This window comes from Pyxicephalus adspersus, chromosome 8 (assembly GCF_032062135.1).
Source record: "Pyxicephalus adspersus chromosome 8, UCB_Pads_2.0, whole genome shotgun sequence".
NCBI classification, from domain to species: domain Eukaryota; kingdom Metazoa; phylum Chordata; class Amphibia; order Anura; family Pyxicephalidae; genus Pyxicephalus; species Pyxicephalus adspersus.
Genome location: NC_092865.1, coordinates 7420776 through 7438121, shown reverse-complemented (window position 1 = coordinate 7438121; position 17346 = coordinate 7420776). Strand labels below are relative to the sequence as shown.

Genomic DNA, 17346 nt, shown 5'->3' with positions numbered 1-17346 from the left:
AACCACACACGGAGTCACCCACCGCACCACGCGATTCTGGTAAGTAATCGGTGGGTGGCTTATTTGCGGGGGGGGGCTTATTTTTCATTTTTACCTAAAAAGGGGGGGCTGTCTTATTTGATGGCCCTGCCTTATCAGGAGAAACACGGTAGGTTTTCTTTAAGAAGACATCAGGAATCTTTTAGACCCCTAAGGTCACCTCTGGCAGTGTTGGCAGCTCTAAAAGCAGAGCGGAGCTATTCCAAGTATATACTTCACAGGACAGATACTTTCCCTCCGGACAACTGCCAGGGGGTCCTGGGCATTTATCAAGAACAAACTTTCCTGGGACACATGCCAGGGAAGGGTGGAGGACGGGAAAATTGGAAGTAATGGGGTGGCTTTACAGTGGCCCAAATCACTTCTATTACATGTCACTTTTAAACTTACAATTAATGTGGCAGCAAAGAACAAGTTAATGGGTCAGTTTACCACCTGTAGAATGTACACAGCTGTATTTTTGTATTCACTAGGGAATTATTTGGGGTTAGAAAAAAACTAATATACCCGAAGAAAACTTATATACAGGAAAAAAAAATACAAACGCCATGCTGATCATGTAAAAGTGAACTGGAGCCAAGACCCAAGAAGGTAGCGTGCTAACCATTCAGCAGCCCTGGGGGTTATCATGACCTATTTTTAGAATGAATATTCAGCTTAGCTGTGGAATGTATAGTTATCAGGCTATAAAATTCTATACAACTGTTTCTAATAACTCATGCGATCCTTACATATATAGTGTACTAAGTACAGATGATGGCTCAAAACACATTAAGCATACAAAGGTGATGATGAAAGCATAAAAAGGAATAAGAAACTTCTCTTAGCAAAGTTTGCTAATAAATATATAATTGAAAGTGTTTTGTTGGATCTGTTTGAGAAGGTAAACAAAATACCTGATGATCATGCCAGAAATCATGTAAGCTGATTCATGTGCGCACAAGGAGAGGTGAAGAAGAGGAGGAGCGGGAGGATAGACGGAGGGTTATGGAGATTAAATTAGGTCTACGTGATTTGTCAATTATTAGCAATAAAACAGGCAAGGCTCATACCATGTGCTAAGGAATTCAAAGTCGTGTTGGTATGTCAAGGAGGTAGGTAAGAGCGTAATATATTTCTGGCACATAAACAGTGTGACTCAATGCAAATAAATATCAGATTGACTCGTAAAACAGAAATAAACCCTTAAAAAGTTGGTGGTTGGTGTAGCATTTTGCCATAAAAAGTTTTTCACCTTTCTTGAAGCAATTTGTCCGTTGTGGGTACATGTGCAGTGAACATTTCCAGCTCACTATCGGCATGTGTAAAATATGCCAAGTGCTGGGAAGATGTAACTCCATGGTGCATGGCCGATGGCCAAATCGGAGAGACCCAATCTGGAAGAAGAATTGTGTCAGACAGGGCCACCATCAAAGGCGTAGTTCTTTACCCTGCCCCTTGATTTTTGCAATGCTGGAACTTTTAAAAATGATGGAGGGCATATTTTCCCAATCTACCAATTGCTAAAATCTTACAATTGTATAGAATATCCTGGAAAGCGATACCTGCAACCCAGTATCATGAGATGTTTTTTCATCTTATTTCAAAAGAATTACATTTCCCCTAATCAAGCCCATTTTTTGGGACTCTCTGATGGAGATACCTGCTTTAAATGTAGTGTGCCTCCAGCCACTAATAACTTCTGGGAATGCCCCTGTAATAAACGATTCTGGAGTCATGTGGTGAACTATATTTGTACTACACTAGTAACTTTTGTTCCATTTACCCCTGAATAGGCCGTTTTTGGAATGGTGGAGAGTTCTACCTATCGGTTCTCTAGAGGAGCGAAACGCATTATTATTATTATTAAACAGGATTTATATAGCGCCAACATATTACGCAGCGCTGTACATTAAATAGGCTTGGGATTGCTACTTTCAGCGGTAGCCAGGAAAACTATATTGCACTGCTGGTTGGATTGGATAAGGGGAATCCCAAAAGGGAAGGCTGTCATAATGTGCAAGTATGCACAAAGCAGAATGATCGGACAACCCTCGGCCACATCACACTTTTGATTTAAAAAATTAGGCTATGTACACACTAGCAATAAATATCGTTGGACAACGAACGATGAAAAGACTGATCAATGATTACACAGTATTATTTTGAACAATCGTATTGTGCACATTGTATTGTTCAAATATAATCCACCAATAATGCACATTCACTAGATATAATAGTTTAAACAATGCAGGAAGGGACGTGTACCTTAGAAAGTGTACCGCAGAACAATTCACGATCACTGAACGATCTTACACACAAAAGATAGCAAACGTTCGTCACCCAATCAGATCTGTCGGGATGGTCGGCTGTTTCCAGCGAAATTGCTTGTTTGTGGGTGTTGTTGGCCAGTCGTTGTGCACTTTCTTTGTTAACGATTATCAGAGGATCGGTCTTAGTCATTCGTTTCCAACGATAATTATTGCACGTGTGTACGTAACCTTAACTTTACCCCCCAAAAAGGCATTTTTTCGTAAGCAGCCAATCATTCTGCAGCTGTCATGAATCTAAAACCTTCTACATATGCATTCAATTTTCTTCACCCAAGACCATTATTCAGAATCATCTTGAAGGAATATTTACAGTGACACTTTGATTGCTTTTTTTTTTTTTACTATGGGGAGGACACAGCGGCGAGCCTCTCACATTGTCCTCCCCTCTCTATGAAACAAAACTGTGAGGTCTGTACAGCGCTCACTCATTTTACTGCCACTATTGTTTCCAGCAACAAACATTGAGTACCAAGCTAATAAGCATGGAACTACTTGCCTGGTTCGATGCTACAGACACTTTCTTTTCTACACGATTTATATTTTTTAATTCACATTTGGTGTCACAGAGGATGGCGGTTCTACTTACAATTTAAGTGCGTTTATGGATGGAATCGTATGATTGAATCTAGTTTTCAGAGATAATTATATATTATCACTCCATAATAGAGTACTACCAATAATATCTGGAAAAGTACTGAATATCGTTGTGGAGAACATATATGGGACACCGCCATCTCTGTGTGTTGTGATTTTAATTCTGCCTTTTGCCTTCCTTCATACCAGAGACTAAGCATACTGGTGAATGCAACAACTTTTGTGCTGATACACCTACTAGTTGTACCAATAACATCCCTGAGGAAGCGGACACTGCGAAACGCGTCGGATGATCACATCATATGTAATGTGTACAATGTATCTAGCCCATGTATGCTAATGTTTATTAACTCTTTCTGAAACTTGGTATAAGGGAAGAGGCATGTATATTTTTTAACTGTTGTTTCCTAATGAAGGAAATAAAAGGTATATGATAACTTTTTATAAATCCACTGCCGTTAAAGTCCCGTATTTTTCTTTTTCTTGTATTCTTGGGGATGTTGGCAAGAATACAAATGTTAGAAGACCAGACAATATTAATGATAAAAAAAAAAACATTTTTTAATTTGTTGCAAATTAAATACAAGAATAGAATAAACATGACGGATTGTTAACACACAAAAAAGAAAATTTGGCTGTTATACTTTATATGTTTACAAGGTTTCCTTTTTATGTTTGAATACAGAGATTTATCACAGCAGAACTTGGTATCATCTGAAGAGACAGTGACAAAGAATTGCAAAACGGGATTTTTCTATTTCTGTTCTTTTGCAAAGTTATAATCTCGTTTAAACGTTCCTCGTTCACGAGCACAATTTATGAGAGCGACTGGAGAGTTGTTACCAATTTTGCACATTATTAAGGAAATCACTCATGGCCAGTCGCTATGGGGCTCTTTGTAGATTGCATTCTCTAATAGAATTAGATTCTAAAAGAAGAAATAAATCTTTTCTCTCCGCTGTCCTTTTAAATATCTGCTTGTATAGGTGATCCACAATTCTTATCATCTCGGGAGGATGCTATGCAAACACTTTGTAAAAAGCCAATGGCTGAGATAACTATGAATATGATCACCAAAAGCCATCTATGAAGTGTTTATCCACTTGAATATCTTATCTCTTCTATATGTGTGTTCAGCAGCACAGACAGGAAGTGTGACTTTATTGGCAGAGAAAAATGCCACAGTTTTGCCAGATGGTGACACGAATTTGGTATTTTTCTCCTTCCTTAAAAAAAAGGAGATCAGGTCCAAGTAAACTAAACCACTATAGGGGATTTCAACCACAGCTCACAAACTGGACAATATTTTGCTATTCGCATTGCTATTGTTTGGACTCTCTGGCTTCCTTTGCATGGCCAAATGTCCCTGAATTATAGGGACTGTCCCTCTTTCACATACAAGTTTGCCAGTCCTTTCCTCCTCTACAGTTCTTTTTGGGTGGATTTATACGCTGCTATAAATATTTTATTTTTTTTAATAAAATTGTTTTTTTTAAATCATTTAAAAGGTATTATTTTATACCATTATTCTAAATCATTTTATTATTTTGAACAGTAAATAAAAAAAAATGTAACCATTTGCATATTAATTTTTTATATGGGTACAGAAGTTTTTTTTTGTATATTTATCAATTACTGCACACTGCAAACACCAAAATGTGTTTTTCTTCAATATGTAGAAAAGTTTGTTATAAAATGTACGAAAAAAGTCCCTCCAAACAAAGGGTCCCCAAACCCCCAATAACTGGATGGAGTGCAGGCTTTCCATCAATGGCACCCCAAATAACTGGATGGGGTGAAGCCTTTTCTATAAACGGCTTTAACCCAGCAGACCTGTGCAGAGAGATTTCTGTTTCCCACAGTGAGCAAAGGCCCGTCCCTGCATCATGTTGGCAAAGGACAGGGTTGAGTAATAATGGGGTTTTGATTACAAAGAAGGTTATTGCTATGAGGAGTATTAGGATGGGTTAGTGTTTGGGTTATAGGGAAAGTTTGATTTATTGTAGCATTTAGGATTACAGGGTTGTAAAATTATAGTTTTGGTTACAGGATTAATTAGGATTTGGGTTGCAGGGGATTTAGTGTTGTATTAGTTTTATGGTCAAATAGAGGGTTAGGGTGCAGGTTACAGGACAGCTGGTAAGAAGGTAGATAGAAGAGTTAAGCTACATACACACTTCCAATTATTATCGTTGGAAAACGAACGACGAACGTTCATGCACGATATATACGAACGATCGTATAGCACCGATCCTGCACATAGAGTTAACGACACGATCGTTCGTAGATATTGTACACACAATAGATACGATCGTTTGAGCGACAGAGGAACTATGTGCACGACAGTAAAGTGAACGGACGTTCGTTCATCACGCATGCTCTGAACATGGACGATCAACGAACGACCGTACACACGAACGATGTTCAACGATCGTCGTCCAATCCGATCCGTCGGTCCGGTCGTTCGTTTCCAGCGACTTTCCTCGTTCGTCGGCGTCGTTGGTTACTTTTTTACCAACGATTTTTTGCCCAATCGATCGTTCGTCGTTCGATTGGAACGATAAAAATTGGAAGTGTGTACGCACCTTTAGTATTAAGAGAACAGGTATTGTTAGGGCCGGGGTTACAAGGAAGTTTAGTATTATATTAGTTTTATGGTAACAGAGAGGGTTAGGGTTGGTTATATTAGGGTCACAGGGAATGCTGGTGTTAGGGTTACAGGAATAAATAGCGTTAGGGTTACAGGGTGGGGTATTACTGGGATTTTGGTTACAAGGAAGGTTACTGCTATAGTTAATTTCAGGAAGGGTTAATATTTGGGTTACAGTAAGAGCTTGTTTTATTTTTGCAGCAATATCAGGATTACAGGGAGATGTAAAATTATAGTTTTGGATACAGGAAGAATTAGGGTTAGGGTTGCAGGGGTAAATTGTTGTATTGGTTCTAAAATCATTTTGGTTCTAAAATCATTAGATTTTACATCTAAAATTGGATGTAAAATCAAAAAGGGGAAAAAACAGATGGGGTTTTCAGGCCGTTTTTCTGAAAAAACATTAATTTTGTATCTATACAATCATTCATACGTAATAAATACCAATTCATGTGCATTTCTCCATGCCCATTGTGGAATTACATATACTAAACAAAGGATCAACTAGCGTCTTTGAATTACCCATTGTAGTCCTAATTATCTGACGCGTTTCACCAGTTTTGGCTTCCTCAGGGGTGTACAGTAATGACTTTATGGTTGTTACTGTACACCCCTGAGGAAGCCAAAACTGGCGAAATGCTTTGCTGTAATATTCCACAACTTTGTTTAGTATATGTAATTCCAACCCATGATTTCACAATCAACTTGGAGAAATGCGCATGAATTGGTATTTCATTAAGTATGAATGATTGTATAAACACATAAATATTGTACAATAATTATTACATGATTATTGATTATATTATTATATCTTCTGTTTATTCCTTCTTTAATTTTACATAAAAATACCTATGGGGAGGCCACTACATATTTTATTTTAAAAAGTATAGGGATAAGGAGAGGCATTTTCTCCAATCACTTGTATTAGTTCAATGGTTACAAAGAGGGCTAGGGTTGGAATAATAGGGTAGGTTAGTATTAGGGTTACAGGAATGGGTAATGTTAAGATTTGAAGGAGGGTTAGTATTAGGGTCTTGGTTAAAGAAAAGTTTTATGTGAGGGTAAGTATAGGAGGGGGTTACTATTAGGGTTTTCGGAAGGAGCGGTGTATTGGGATTATGGTACAATGTGGGTTAGGGTTATGGTTACAGGAAGGGTTACAGTAAAAGGAAGAATACGAATTAGGATTATTGGGAGGGTCAGTGTTAGAATTATAGTCACAGGGTAACTCGTCCTCATAATTTCTCCCAGTGAACATTCCACGGAGACTTAATGTGAAGGAAAGCCAAAAATCTGAGTTGTCACCACAACAAGAAGTATAGGGGAAATAGTACAATGGGCACCCTTGTTACAGAGAATGTTCAGGTAAAACTTGTTGCCATTTTGCTTCAATTTGTAACTTGATTTGTATCCATTGTAATGTTACATATCCTGCTAATGAAGTTGTAATCATCTAAAAAGTATAATGTTGGGAGATGTTGCAGCTACACTTACAAGGGGAGTAGAAGTGACCCCGGGTAATCCAGCCATTATGTACAAATGTGTTTCTGCTTCTTTAGAAGAACATTGCTGTAATATTCCACAACAAGCATTGTCTCTTCCTATGAGGTGACTGGCAGCAACCCAAAGCAAATGTCTTCAACCCACAGATCTGCCTTCTCTGGACTACAGGGAGGAGGTATGTCACAGATTAATAAAGAGGGACTGTGCTTACACGCACAATTCACCAAACATGTGCAATGTATAAAAAATATATTAGAAATGGGAAAGTGCTATAAGTCCATCAAACTCTGCAGCATGCAATGGCTGGAGGATAGTACAGAGAGATGACCTCCTTTGTCTGTTGTAGCTCCTTCTCTGTCCAATCACAGGCAAGGGGTGGAGAGATGACCAAGCCATATGGAGCTGGGCAATCAGCTAACATATCATAAAGATTAACAAGCAACTGATAATGACATTCCAGTGCACAAGGTAGCATTTGACAACAATCCGTCTACACAATCCTTTGTGATTGAATTGTTACCTTTGCCTGCATAAGCATACCACGGGTTCATTTTAACATTATTGCTCAGCACAGGATGCAAGAATTACCTGCAACCAATCTGTTCTACATTTCAGCTTCTGGTGCAGATCACAGCCAGACGTTCACTAGTTAAACAGCCAAAGAAAAGGTTAAACAGTTAGAAAACCAGGTCATGGAATCCCCAGCCAGCAAAACAAGCTGCTCATTCAAAGCACATCAATCAGCTTATTTGGTTTCTTTCCACATCTTAGCCTGTTAACTGTTTGACTGACACAAGGACAGTCTTAAAATGGAGGAAGGGTGGGGGATGGGGGTCATTCATGGAACCGTACGACACTCATGGGTCCAAAAGGACCTTTTCATTAGCATGCACACTTAAAATGTTAAAAGCCGTGTTTTCTCAACTAGAATTTCTCCAGAGTCTTCCCACTGACCTCCATTCTAATATATCATGATCTGTGGATATAGTAAATCATAGCAAGGGTTCCCCAAGACCAGAAAATTTTTGAAGGTTTCCCTTATAATAAAAAGGTTGAGAAAGGCCAATTTAAAATCGACACTAAAGTAAAAAACTTGGGTCAGGGCTAACTATTGCAAATACAGCCAGGTCCTTTAAATGCAGACACCAATCATAACCTTTCTCCCGTCCTCTATGCCATGCTGGCAATCAAAGTGGCTACACTTATCTCCTTTTTGCTTTCTATGGCAGTCTCTCTGCTGCAGTCCCTGAACGCCCAATGCAGCCACCGAGCCTCCAGGTTTGACTAAAATATCTTCTTTTGAATTGGCTGGCAATTATGGCAAACATTACATCTACATGTAAACAAGAAAACCGATTTCTCTTTGCAACATTAATCCTCCTGATATAAATTGTTTGCCACTTGTTGACTTCAGATACCTCCAGGGAAGACACCGTTCCCTGGCTTTACTGCATATGAATTACAGGTCTCCAATGATCTGATAGGGAGCGTGTAATAATTAGCTGTTAGAACCGGCCGCACTGAACATGCACCCTCTCAACCCCAAATAAATTGCATTTGATTTCAGACATTGCACAGTTTATACACCACACCTAACCATTGATGAGAAGCAGAACAGTTCAAGTCTCGTGTCAGAAGGAGTTTGGAATTTGGAAATGAACATTATTTTGTCTTAATCTGACAATACACATATAACAAATCTTCTTTTGATTTGCCAAAAAATGTCAAAAGGAAAAGGTCCTTTATCATTTAAGCCAGAAGTGTCAAACTCAAATACACAAAGAGCCAAAAAAAAATTAGGAAATGTTTCCTTCTCATTAGATATAAAACCTTTTCATATGGAAACAAGGAGGTTTTGCTTCACATTCAATCTGGAACATGCCTATAATAGAGACATTTTTTTTTTTACATTTTATTTAGGAAAAAATCCTATGCCTCTTTCTATATTTGTAGCCTTCTGCGTTGAATTTCAATGGTAACCTTTTTGCACAGGCTAACAATAATAACAATATTCTTCTATGAAAATCCAACCATTCAAATCCATGCCTTGGAGTAGGAAGGAAAAGTACAGCTGAGGGGGAGAGCTGGAAATGCCAGACGCAGCCAATGCGGAGCTAAATCTTATGAGTGGCCCGCCGCTGAAAACTTCTTCATTGAAAAAGCGCCGCTACTAAAATTCCCGGCATTACTTGCGTCTATAAAACAGTCCAATGAGGGGCCACGCATAGGTAGAGAGCCCGCTGGTCTAAAGCCGCGAGTTGGGAATTGTAGTAGCGGCGCTATTTCAATGCAATGGCGGGCGAGCTGCAGTTCATATTTAGGATTCCTTTGGGGGCCCAAAAAAAAGGCGTTCGGGGCCAGATTTGACACCCAGTTTAAACCAAGAAGGCAACAGTGCACTTCTCCCCGTCATACGTCAACTGGTTGTGCAGCATAAGTGGCAACTCCTGCCCTTATTGCCTCCGCTTCTTCTCAAGAGCCCCAAGCAGCCACCTCTCCTGCCTATCCCCCAGCCATATGATGTAAAGAGTCTGCCTAACCAATGCGGCCCGTTTTATTCCAGACGGATATGTGATCAGGTCCAGGAAAATCATAGAACAATCCTTTCCCTGAGCAGAAGAACTCAGCAACAGCAACACAAAAAGCCACTCAATTGAGCTCATGTGCTGAAAAGAAACTCTGCTAAGAGCGAACAGAGGAAAGGAGAGATGAGTTCAGTCTTCTGCTTCTCCTTTCACTGTCCAATCTTAGGGAGGGACAAGACCTGGTTGCATTACTTATTAGCTGTAGAGGAAAGTCTTCCGGCTGGCTCTGCTGTATGCCAGGGCTGCATACATTCAAGGAAATGATCATTTTCCAGAAATACAAATGCTTTGGCTCTTGTAAGTACAGTTGGCATTCAGAAATACGGCAACCCCTGGACCTGAGGAGTGGCGGATTTTTGAAAGTTATACTTACCTCCACTCACAGACCAGCCTTCCGCTCACAGCGCCCGCGGACATCTGGCACAGTTCCGGAGAGCAGGCAGCAGGGACGTGTTTTTAGTGTAGCAAACAAAACCTAACAGCTGTTTCTGCAGAACAGCGCCATCAAAACATAAGTGGCCAAACAGTATACTACAGTCCCTGTATTAAAAATGCGATCCGAAATTCATGCCGGAAAACTGAAGGAACCGGATTATCGGTGGCCGAATTTTCTATTGTCAACTTTATGTACTTAGGCTGGTGTTCGGATTAAGGGTAAATGATGGGGTAAAGAGCTGAACGAATGTGGTTGTTGATTAAAGTTTGCACGGCTGCAGTTAATATATGCGCACCGCAGATGGAAAAATACAGGTGAGTTCATTGTTGCCAGGCCGTCAGCGCTGGGAGTGGCTCCAAACAAAAACATTAAAAGGCTCAGTGATCCAAAACTTAAATTTGGCTCTTACTGACCTTGAAGTAACTTATCCTCAGCAGAGTGAAACAAACAAAAAAACAAGGTGTGATTGGACGAATCGATTACTCCTATTGACAGGGGCTGCCAAAAACTGCCAACACCCATCCAGATTTAAAGCAGAGTGCAGTGTTGTGCTGGGACCGTGCCATAAAGAGTGCACAACCCACTTATGAATCATTAAAGAGCTTACATTAGGAAAACTGCTGACACAAAACAACATTACTCACCCGCCTTACAAAAACACACGCTTTTATTATTGGTCAGGTTGGCTCAATTTAACCCCTTGTGCAAAGGGAAAAAAAGGGACATAGGCAGTTCCCTAGTTGGAAAAGCGTAATGTCTCCTGCCAGATTCATCACAAATTCACTACGTGTGGCTGTGCCGATTTATCTCCAGCGTCCAGGTCCAAAGCAGTGTCCAAAGCTCTAAATCCTTCCAGATTTTGCTGGAGGGGAAGATTTAAAATAGAAATAAATAGCTTCCATTTAGGTTGCTCAGCAAAGGCAGCGTGATTGGAAAACAGAACATTAGCCAAAAGCTTTTTTTCTTAAGTTTGAAACTAAAAAATGCTAAAAAGGTTTTAACTGCAATTGTCCTTTGGGGATATTTACCAACACGTCCTGTCCAAACACAAGACAGGAAGGAAGGAAGGAAGGAGAAGTCTCTATGGAAGTGTCTATTCTGGAGTATCTCTACCTGGCTCAGGTGCTGGCACAACCATGAAATCTTGCAGCATATCCCACTTTCTGTTGGTGACATTGGCCCTTAGTACAATCAGGATAAACCTTTCCAGGGGGGGGCGCGCCAATAACAGGACAGTCAGACGGAGGTTCTAACACTTCAGTGCAACAGAAATGCAAATTTTAACATTCTAAACAGTTGCACTTGCAATCCTGAAGGATTTCTCAATAACTTCTTATATACAGAGCCTCCTAAGAACCCCCAAATGCAGGAATCTCTATTATGAAAATGATGACTTTTGGCAGAAATGTGAATAGTGGCCCTTCCCATCTCCGCTACTGGCTGGACACATCACCCATCACAATCATAGACAAGTAACAGTGTGATAAAAGCAAACGGTAGCAAGCCATGTGGGGGGCAAAGCTGATTTGCAAACCCATATGTGCATACTCAGGATTTGGGGCTCTAAAATCAAAAACACCCCCTAACACATCTATTCACCTCCTCTCTCCATGCAAATGCCAATGCAACACCAATGCCAGTGACTACCAACAATATGCATAGCGCTGCCTCCATTTCCCATGTGACAGCACCGAGGTTTAGATATTGCTTCGTCAGTCTCTAAACTTTACAAATCACATGGGTTCACCATACCTGGAAAGACCTGAATTTTTGGAAATTGTAAGAAAAAACAAAAGCAGGTCTTGTTTTTTATAGTGACAGGTTTGCTTTAAAAATCACATATAAAGTAACTTAAATTAGAGCAAATTCAACATAATGCCCAACACAGTGATCCTACATATAGGATAATTTGTTCAGACACATTTTTATTTTTTTCAGGACTTTATCACTTATTTGCATGTTCTAAAAAAGGTCAGTATTGGAAAATGTTGGTCCATTTTGTTTTTCCAAATTGTTCAGGCGTTAGGTTGCAGTAGAGCTGCTGTGCGGTTTTCGGGCTCGATAGTCAGCATCCAAGAACAGTTTACTGCTCCAATCAATTTCATAGATTACTTATTTTCATAAAGAAAGTAATTTTATATATATATATATATATATATATATATATATATATATATATATAAATAAATGTTACTTCTAACTGCAAGCAGTTGCCATAAGTATTAGCTAAAGCCTGAAAGACTCTGATGGTTGCCAGCTGTTATTGTTCCCAGGCACCTACCAGCATGGCACCCAGGAGCGGTAAATAGTACGATTTTTAATTGGTAGTCTGGACGTAGCCATAAGGTTGGCATGCATTATCATTAATAATATTATTATTATTATTATTATTAAACAGTATTTATATAGTGTCAACATATTACGCAGCTCTGTAAATTAAATAGGAGTTGTAAATGACAGACCGTGACACAGGAAGAGGAGGGGACCCTGCCCCGAAGAGCTTACAATCTAAGAGGTGGGGAAGCAGCATACAACAGGAGGGGGATTTGGTTAGGTGGGTAGTGAGGGTTTTAGGAGACAAGAGAAGATGGGTAGGCAATGCATTTAAGAGCTTTTAAATCAATTCTGGAATAAATGCTAAATGTAGCAAAGTACAATAGGCTACAATGTTAGAGAGTCTCAGCCCTACACATCTATAATCATATTGGAGGATACATTTCTGCTAGGTGCACACTCCTTTAAGGCTGGGCCCAATAAATTGACTTTTTAAGGACCTCTAAAAGCCAACAAGGAACATGAAGAACAGAATGCACTGCAGGCTATGCACATTTCCTAACATTCTCATTCTTACCAGTGCTGGATCTGATGTTTTGTCTCAAGAAGTCTCCGCTGGAAAGATGCTGCAACCCAAAGTTTTTGGCAATTCTCTGGCACACGGTCCCCTTGCCAGAACCCGGTGGTCCAAGAATGACAGCTCGCAAAAGTTTGGACGCCATCAGAGGGGTGTATGCAGGTCTAAGGAGTCCAGCTCTTGCAAGGGATCTGTGAAGCAACCAATAGGAAGAGGTATTTGGTTACAGCCTCTTATGATGTCCCTGCCCCTCATAAGGATGCCAGAAAAAAGTAACAATTTAACCCTTTTAAGACTCAACAAAATAAAAAGATACAATGTGTTCTTTTATTTTTAAGGCTGTGGAGAATGGTTTTTGGAAAAACTGAGTTTTATAATATACTTAAATCTTTGGAAATGTAATATTAGAAGTCTCTTTATAATAGCAAAGCCTCAGATAGGCTGCAGTGCTGCTGCTTTAAGTTATTCATAAAGCAGATAAAAAGAAGACAAAAAACAACCTGATGATCTTATTAGGTTTGGGCAGACTTGTAGTTCCACTGCAGCTTACGACTGATCAGCTTGATATTTCACCCTTAATGATTATTCTTTTCTAATCTTCTGTGTTTTTTTCCTAAGCAGCATTGTTTGTTTTAACACAAGTAATTGTTTTGTTTTAGAGTGCATTGTTTTCTAAATATTAAACATAATAATGTATACAATATAAAAGCAGACCTTAATACAACAGAATGGAGTCAATGTCACCAAAACGATATTTGATTGAGTTTAAAGCATTTTGGTTGCTCAAATTAGAGGCCCAATAATAAGAACTGCTTCAAATGTTCCTTAGTGGTCGCTTTTGGGGATGATCGCTGCATTATAGGGAGGAAGAACAGAAGGTGCCATGCTGTGGGGGCTGCCATTGGATAAAATTAGTGAGCGGTCAGTTACATTTTTATCCTAGAGCAGTGTTTCTCAACCAGGGATCCTCAAGCAAAGAGCAGTTTGTACCTCTCAGGTCAGTGTGACACCAATGATCTTTTTGGATATCTGTAAGGATGACATTCTTCCCACTGGCCAGCAAAGTAAGAGGAATTCTTCCCACTGACCACCACACTAATGTACTGTGATCTGTAGAAATAGTAATTATAGCTGGGGTTCCCTGAAGACCTGAAAGGTATTTCAAAGGTTTCCCCATATATATATATATATATATATATATATATATATGTGTGTTACTTCTAACTGCAAGTAGATGCCTACACAAGCACTTGCTAATACCTGAAAAAGTCCAGTGGTTGCCACCTGTTATTGTTCCCAGGCACCTACCAGCATGGCACCCATGAGCAATAAATGGCACAATTTTTAATTGCTAGTCTGAACATAGCCATAAGGTTGTCATGCATTATTAAACAGTATTTATACTATAGCGCCAACATATTACACAGCACTGTACATTAAATAGGGGTTGCAAACGACAAACAGATACATATAGTAACACAGGAGGAGGAGGGGACCCTGCCCAGAAAAGCAGATGTGTGTTAAAGGGGAGTACCCCTTTAACACACATCTGTTAGAAATCCACTGATTGAAGCATTCTACTACTTCCCAGCCAGTAAAGCTGGCTCAGCTTCAGTTTAGGAGATGTGACTACCACATAAACTTATTTGCCATGTCCCTTATGGACAGGCTGGGATTTATAGTCCTCCAGCCAGATGGAGAATCTCAAGCCACAATATCATCTGCAACTTTCAACTGAATCTGTTACAAAGATCTGCAGGCTGCACGCAGATTAAGCTGCTTTTTCTGCAACTATGAGAAATAAAGCAGCTGTCAGGACGGATTTGGGTTTTAAAGGTCCAAGCTTCTGACTTCACTCAATAAACCTAAAACAAGCAAGCAGCCAGTAAAGTCAGTTATCTCTCCTTCAATATTTCCATACAGGTCCATACAAGTCCCAGATTCAACAAATATTGAATATTGAATGTGAACTAGCACTGACATGTCTACCATATTAAATAACAGCTGTGTGGATTTAAAAAAAAATTAAATCATTTCCACTTTTCTGCAGTCAGTATGAATAATCACAGAGCAATTAATTCTTAATCACTCCAAACTTATTTGGGCACTTATTTTATTATTCAGGTTTGAATACCCCCAAAAAAGGGAAAATAGCATTAAATATTGTCTAGTGTTCTAAAAAAAGCAAAAAATTCAGCTCAACAAATGTGAATCCATGTTTCAGAAATATCCAGGGACAATTATTTTCAAAACTTGAAAGTGTTCTTGTAAATCTTGGCCAGCTGGCACCTGCCCAGCTCTAAGTATTGGGCACAGAGCACTGGTCACATGTGATTGGCATGCAGGCACCAGGACAGGGCAGAGACACATTGTTGCAATTTATAAAGTCCAAACTCACCTTTTGTCCTGATTTTATATTTCTTACAAAATGGCGTGTAATAGGCAGCTGAGCTTCTTATTTTACATGATTCTGCACAGATTGCAGGTCCTGGAAGCCTTTAAGAAAGAAAGAAGTGTCTGTGCTGCAGGAGGGAACCTAAAACAGACGCCCAGCAGAGGCAGCTCCCTCTCACATCAGCAGGAAAGAATGCTGGACAATTGATTGTAGCTGAAAAAAAAGCCACCCCTTCTGCTTAGCATTATGGGAAACGTAGTTGTTGCCTATAGTCAGAGCATTTTGCCATAGGATGCCATAGCTCTCTGGCGCCTCCCTGCGGATACTCTACTGAACTGCAAGTTGCTTTAAAATTGCGAATCGTCTAGTTTTTTTTTTAGCAATCTTTAACCATTTCAGCTCCCATAACTTTATATCCCTTAAGAAATGTTTACATTTCCAATATAAACCTGTTTATATGGCGATAACTTTGTCATAAAGTATTTAATGCATTGTTGTATTCTATTCTTTTTGCAATATTGTCTTTTTTTATTAAACATTTATAGATAAAAAGTCTTTGAAAAATGTGTTGTTTGAGTTGATCAGTGTTATTTTTTTTTTTAGTTCTGTTTTGAAAAAAAAAAAGTGTCCATTTTATTCCATAACTTAAAGTTAGATTTAGACCTGCCTAGGGATCAGGCCATCCCACATGGATCCCAGAGGCTGGAACTTTGCACCAAAGCCCTGGCCTTTAAAGAGCCGACATTTGCAGATTTGGACCACTCACTACTGTTCCCATTCACTCTATATGGGGCTGCCTACTTGTAGTGTCTCCCCCCAGGGTGGAGGTCCCTGGCATGAGGAAGCAGAAACTGCACCCCAACCTCACTGCCTCTGAACATATCCCAAACTGACATTATATTATCCCCCTTGTATTGCGTGTAAATTCCCCCACCTACTAGATTGTAAGCTCTTTGGGGCAGGGTCCTCTCCTCCTGTATCACTGTCTGTATTAGTCTGTCATTTGCAACCCCTATTTAATGTACAGAGCTGTGTAATATGTCAGCGCTATATAAATCCTGTTTATTAATAATAATAATGGTGTTTCCAGTACACAATATGACAAAGTTGCAAATAATACAATTCCAATATTTACCATTTGGGTAAAAAAAATTAACAAAGCAATGATTGTATGCTTCAAGGCATACAATTAAACAGGATTTATAAAGCGTCAACATATAACGCAGCGCTGTACATTAAATAGGTCTCCTCCTCTGCCCAGTACCAGTAGTCTTCTTTGGGTAGAAGACTTTAGACCATTGTGCACATTTCTTATGGTCATTTATCAGTGGTCACCAACCTTTCGGAGCTCACAGACCACCAAATTCATAATTTTAAATCCCATGGACCATTTATTTGAATTTAAAAAAAAAAAAAAATACATTTGTAAAATAATGATCTTCCTAATGGTGCTGACGAGGACTGTGGCGGCTGTGATTCATTAATAAGCTCACGGTTAGGTGAAGTATTACTATTGTTACTATTATCATTAGTTGTATTATCCTTGCTATTACTAAAGAAATGTTGTAATTCTCAAAACAATACTGAAGCGTACGGCTCAGCAACGGTTGCCTCATACAACTCAAGATTACACTGACGTCACGCTGCGCTGTCCTTGTTTTTGTGTCTCTGGTACAGTTTGTGAATTTAGTGCAATATAAAGGCAAAATTGTCATTCAGAATATAAGAATTCATTAGAATGTTATTTTTGTTTTATTATTAATAAAACATAAAAATTGCAAATAATGTCCAAATTTTTCTGTGAACCACCAATATTTTCTCATGGACCACTGGTTAGCGACCATTAATTTATATGACCCCCCACCACATTATCACATTATCACACATGCTGGGCTTATAGTACTTTGAGTCCTGGAAAAATGTCCAACCCCCTGCCATAGGAAGAGGAAAAAAAAAAAGAAGAGCTGGTTATGTCTTTGGA

At 39.3% G+C, this 17346-nt stretch overlaps 1 protein-coding gene across 1 annotated transcript in view; it reads right to left on the bottom strand.

The window, feature by feature from the left end:
* AK4 (adenylate kinase 4) overlaps nucleotides 1–15546 on the bottom strand; it is a 42754-nt gene extending 27208 nt beyond the window's left edge. The window contains exons 1-2 of the mRNA XM_072419402.1: nucleotides 15369–15546; nucleotides 12971–13161 (exon numbers count right to left, since the gene is read on the bottom strand). Coding sequence (XP_072275503.1) covers nucleotides 12971–13115 — 145 coding nt within the window. The 5' untranslated portion in view covers nucleotides 13116–13161; nucleotides 15369–15546. The remainder of the gene's footprint in view (nucleotides 1–12970; nucleotides 13162–15368) is intronic.
* Between the last annotated feature and the right edge of the window lie 1800 nt (nucleotides 15547–17346).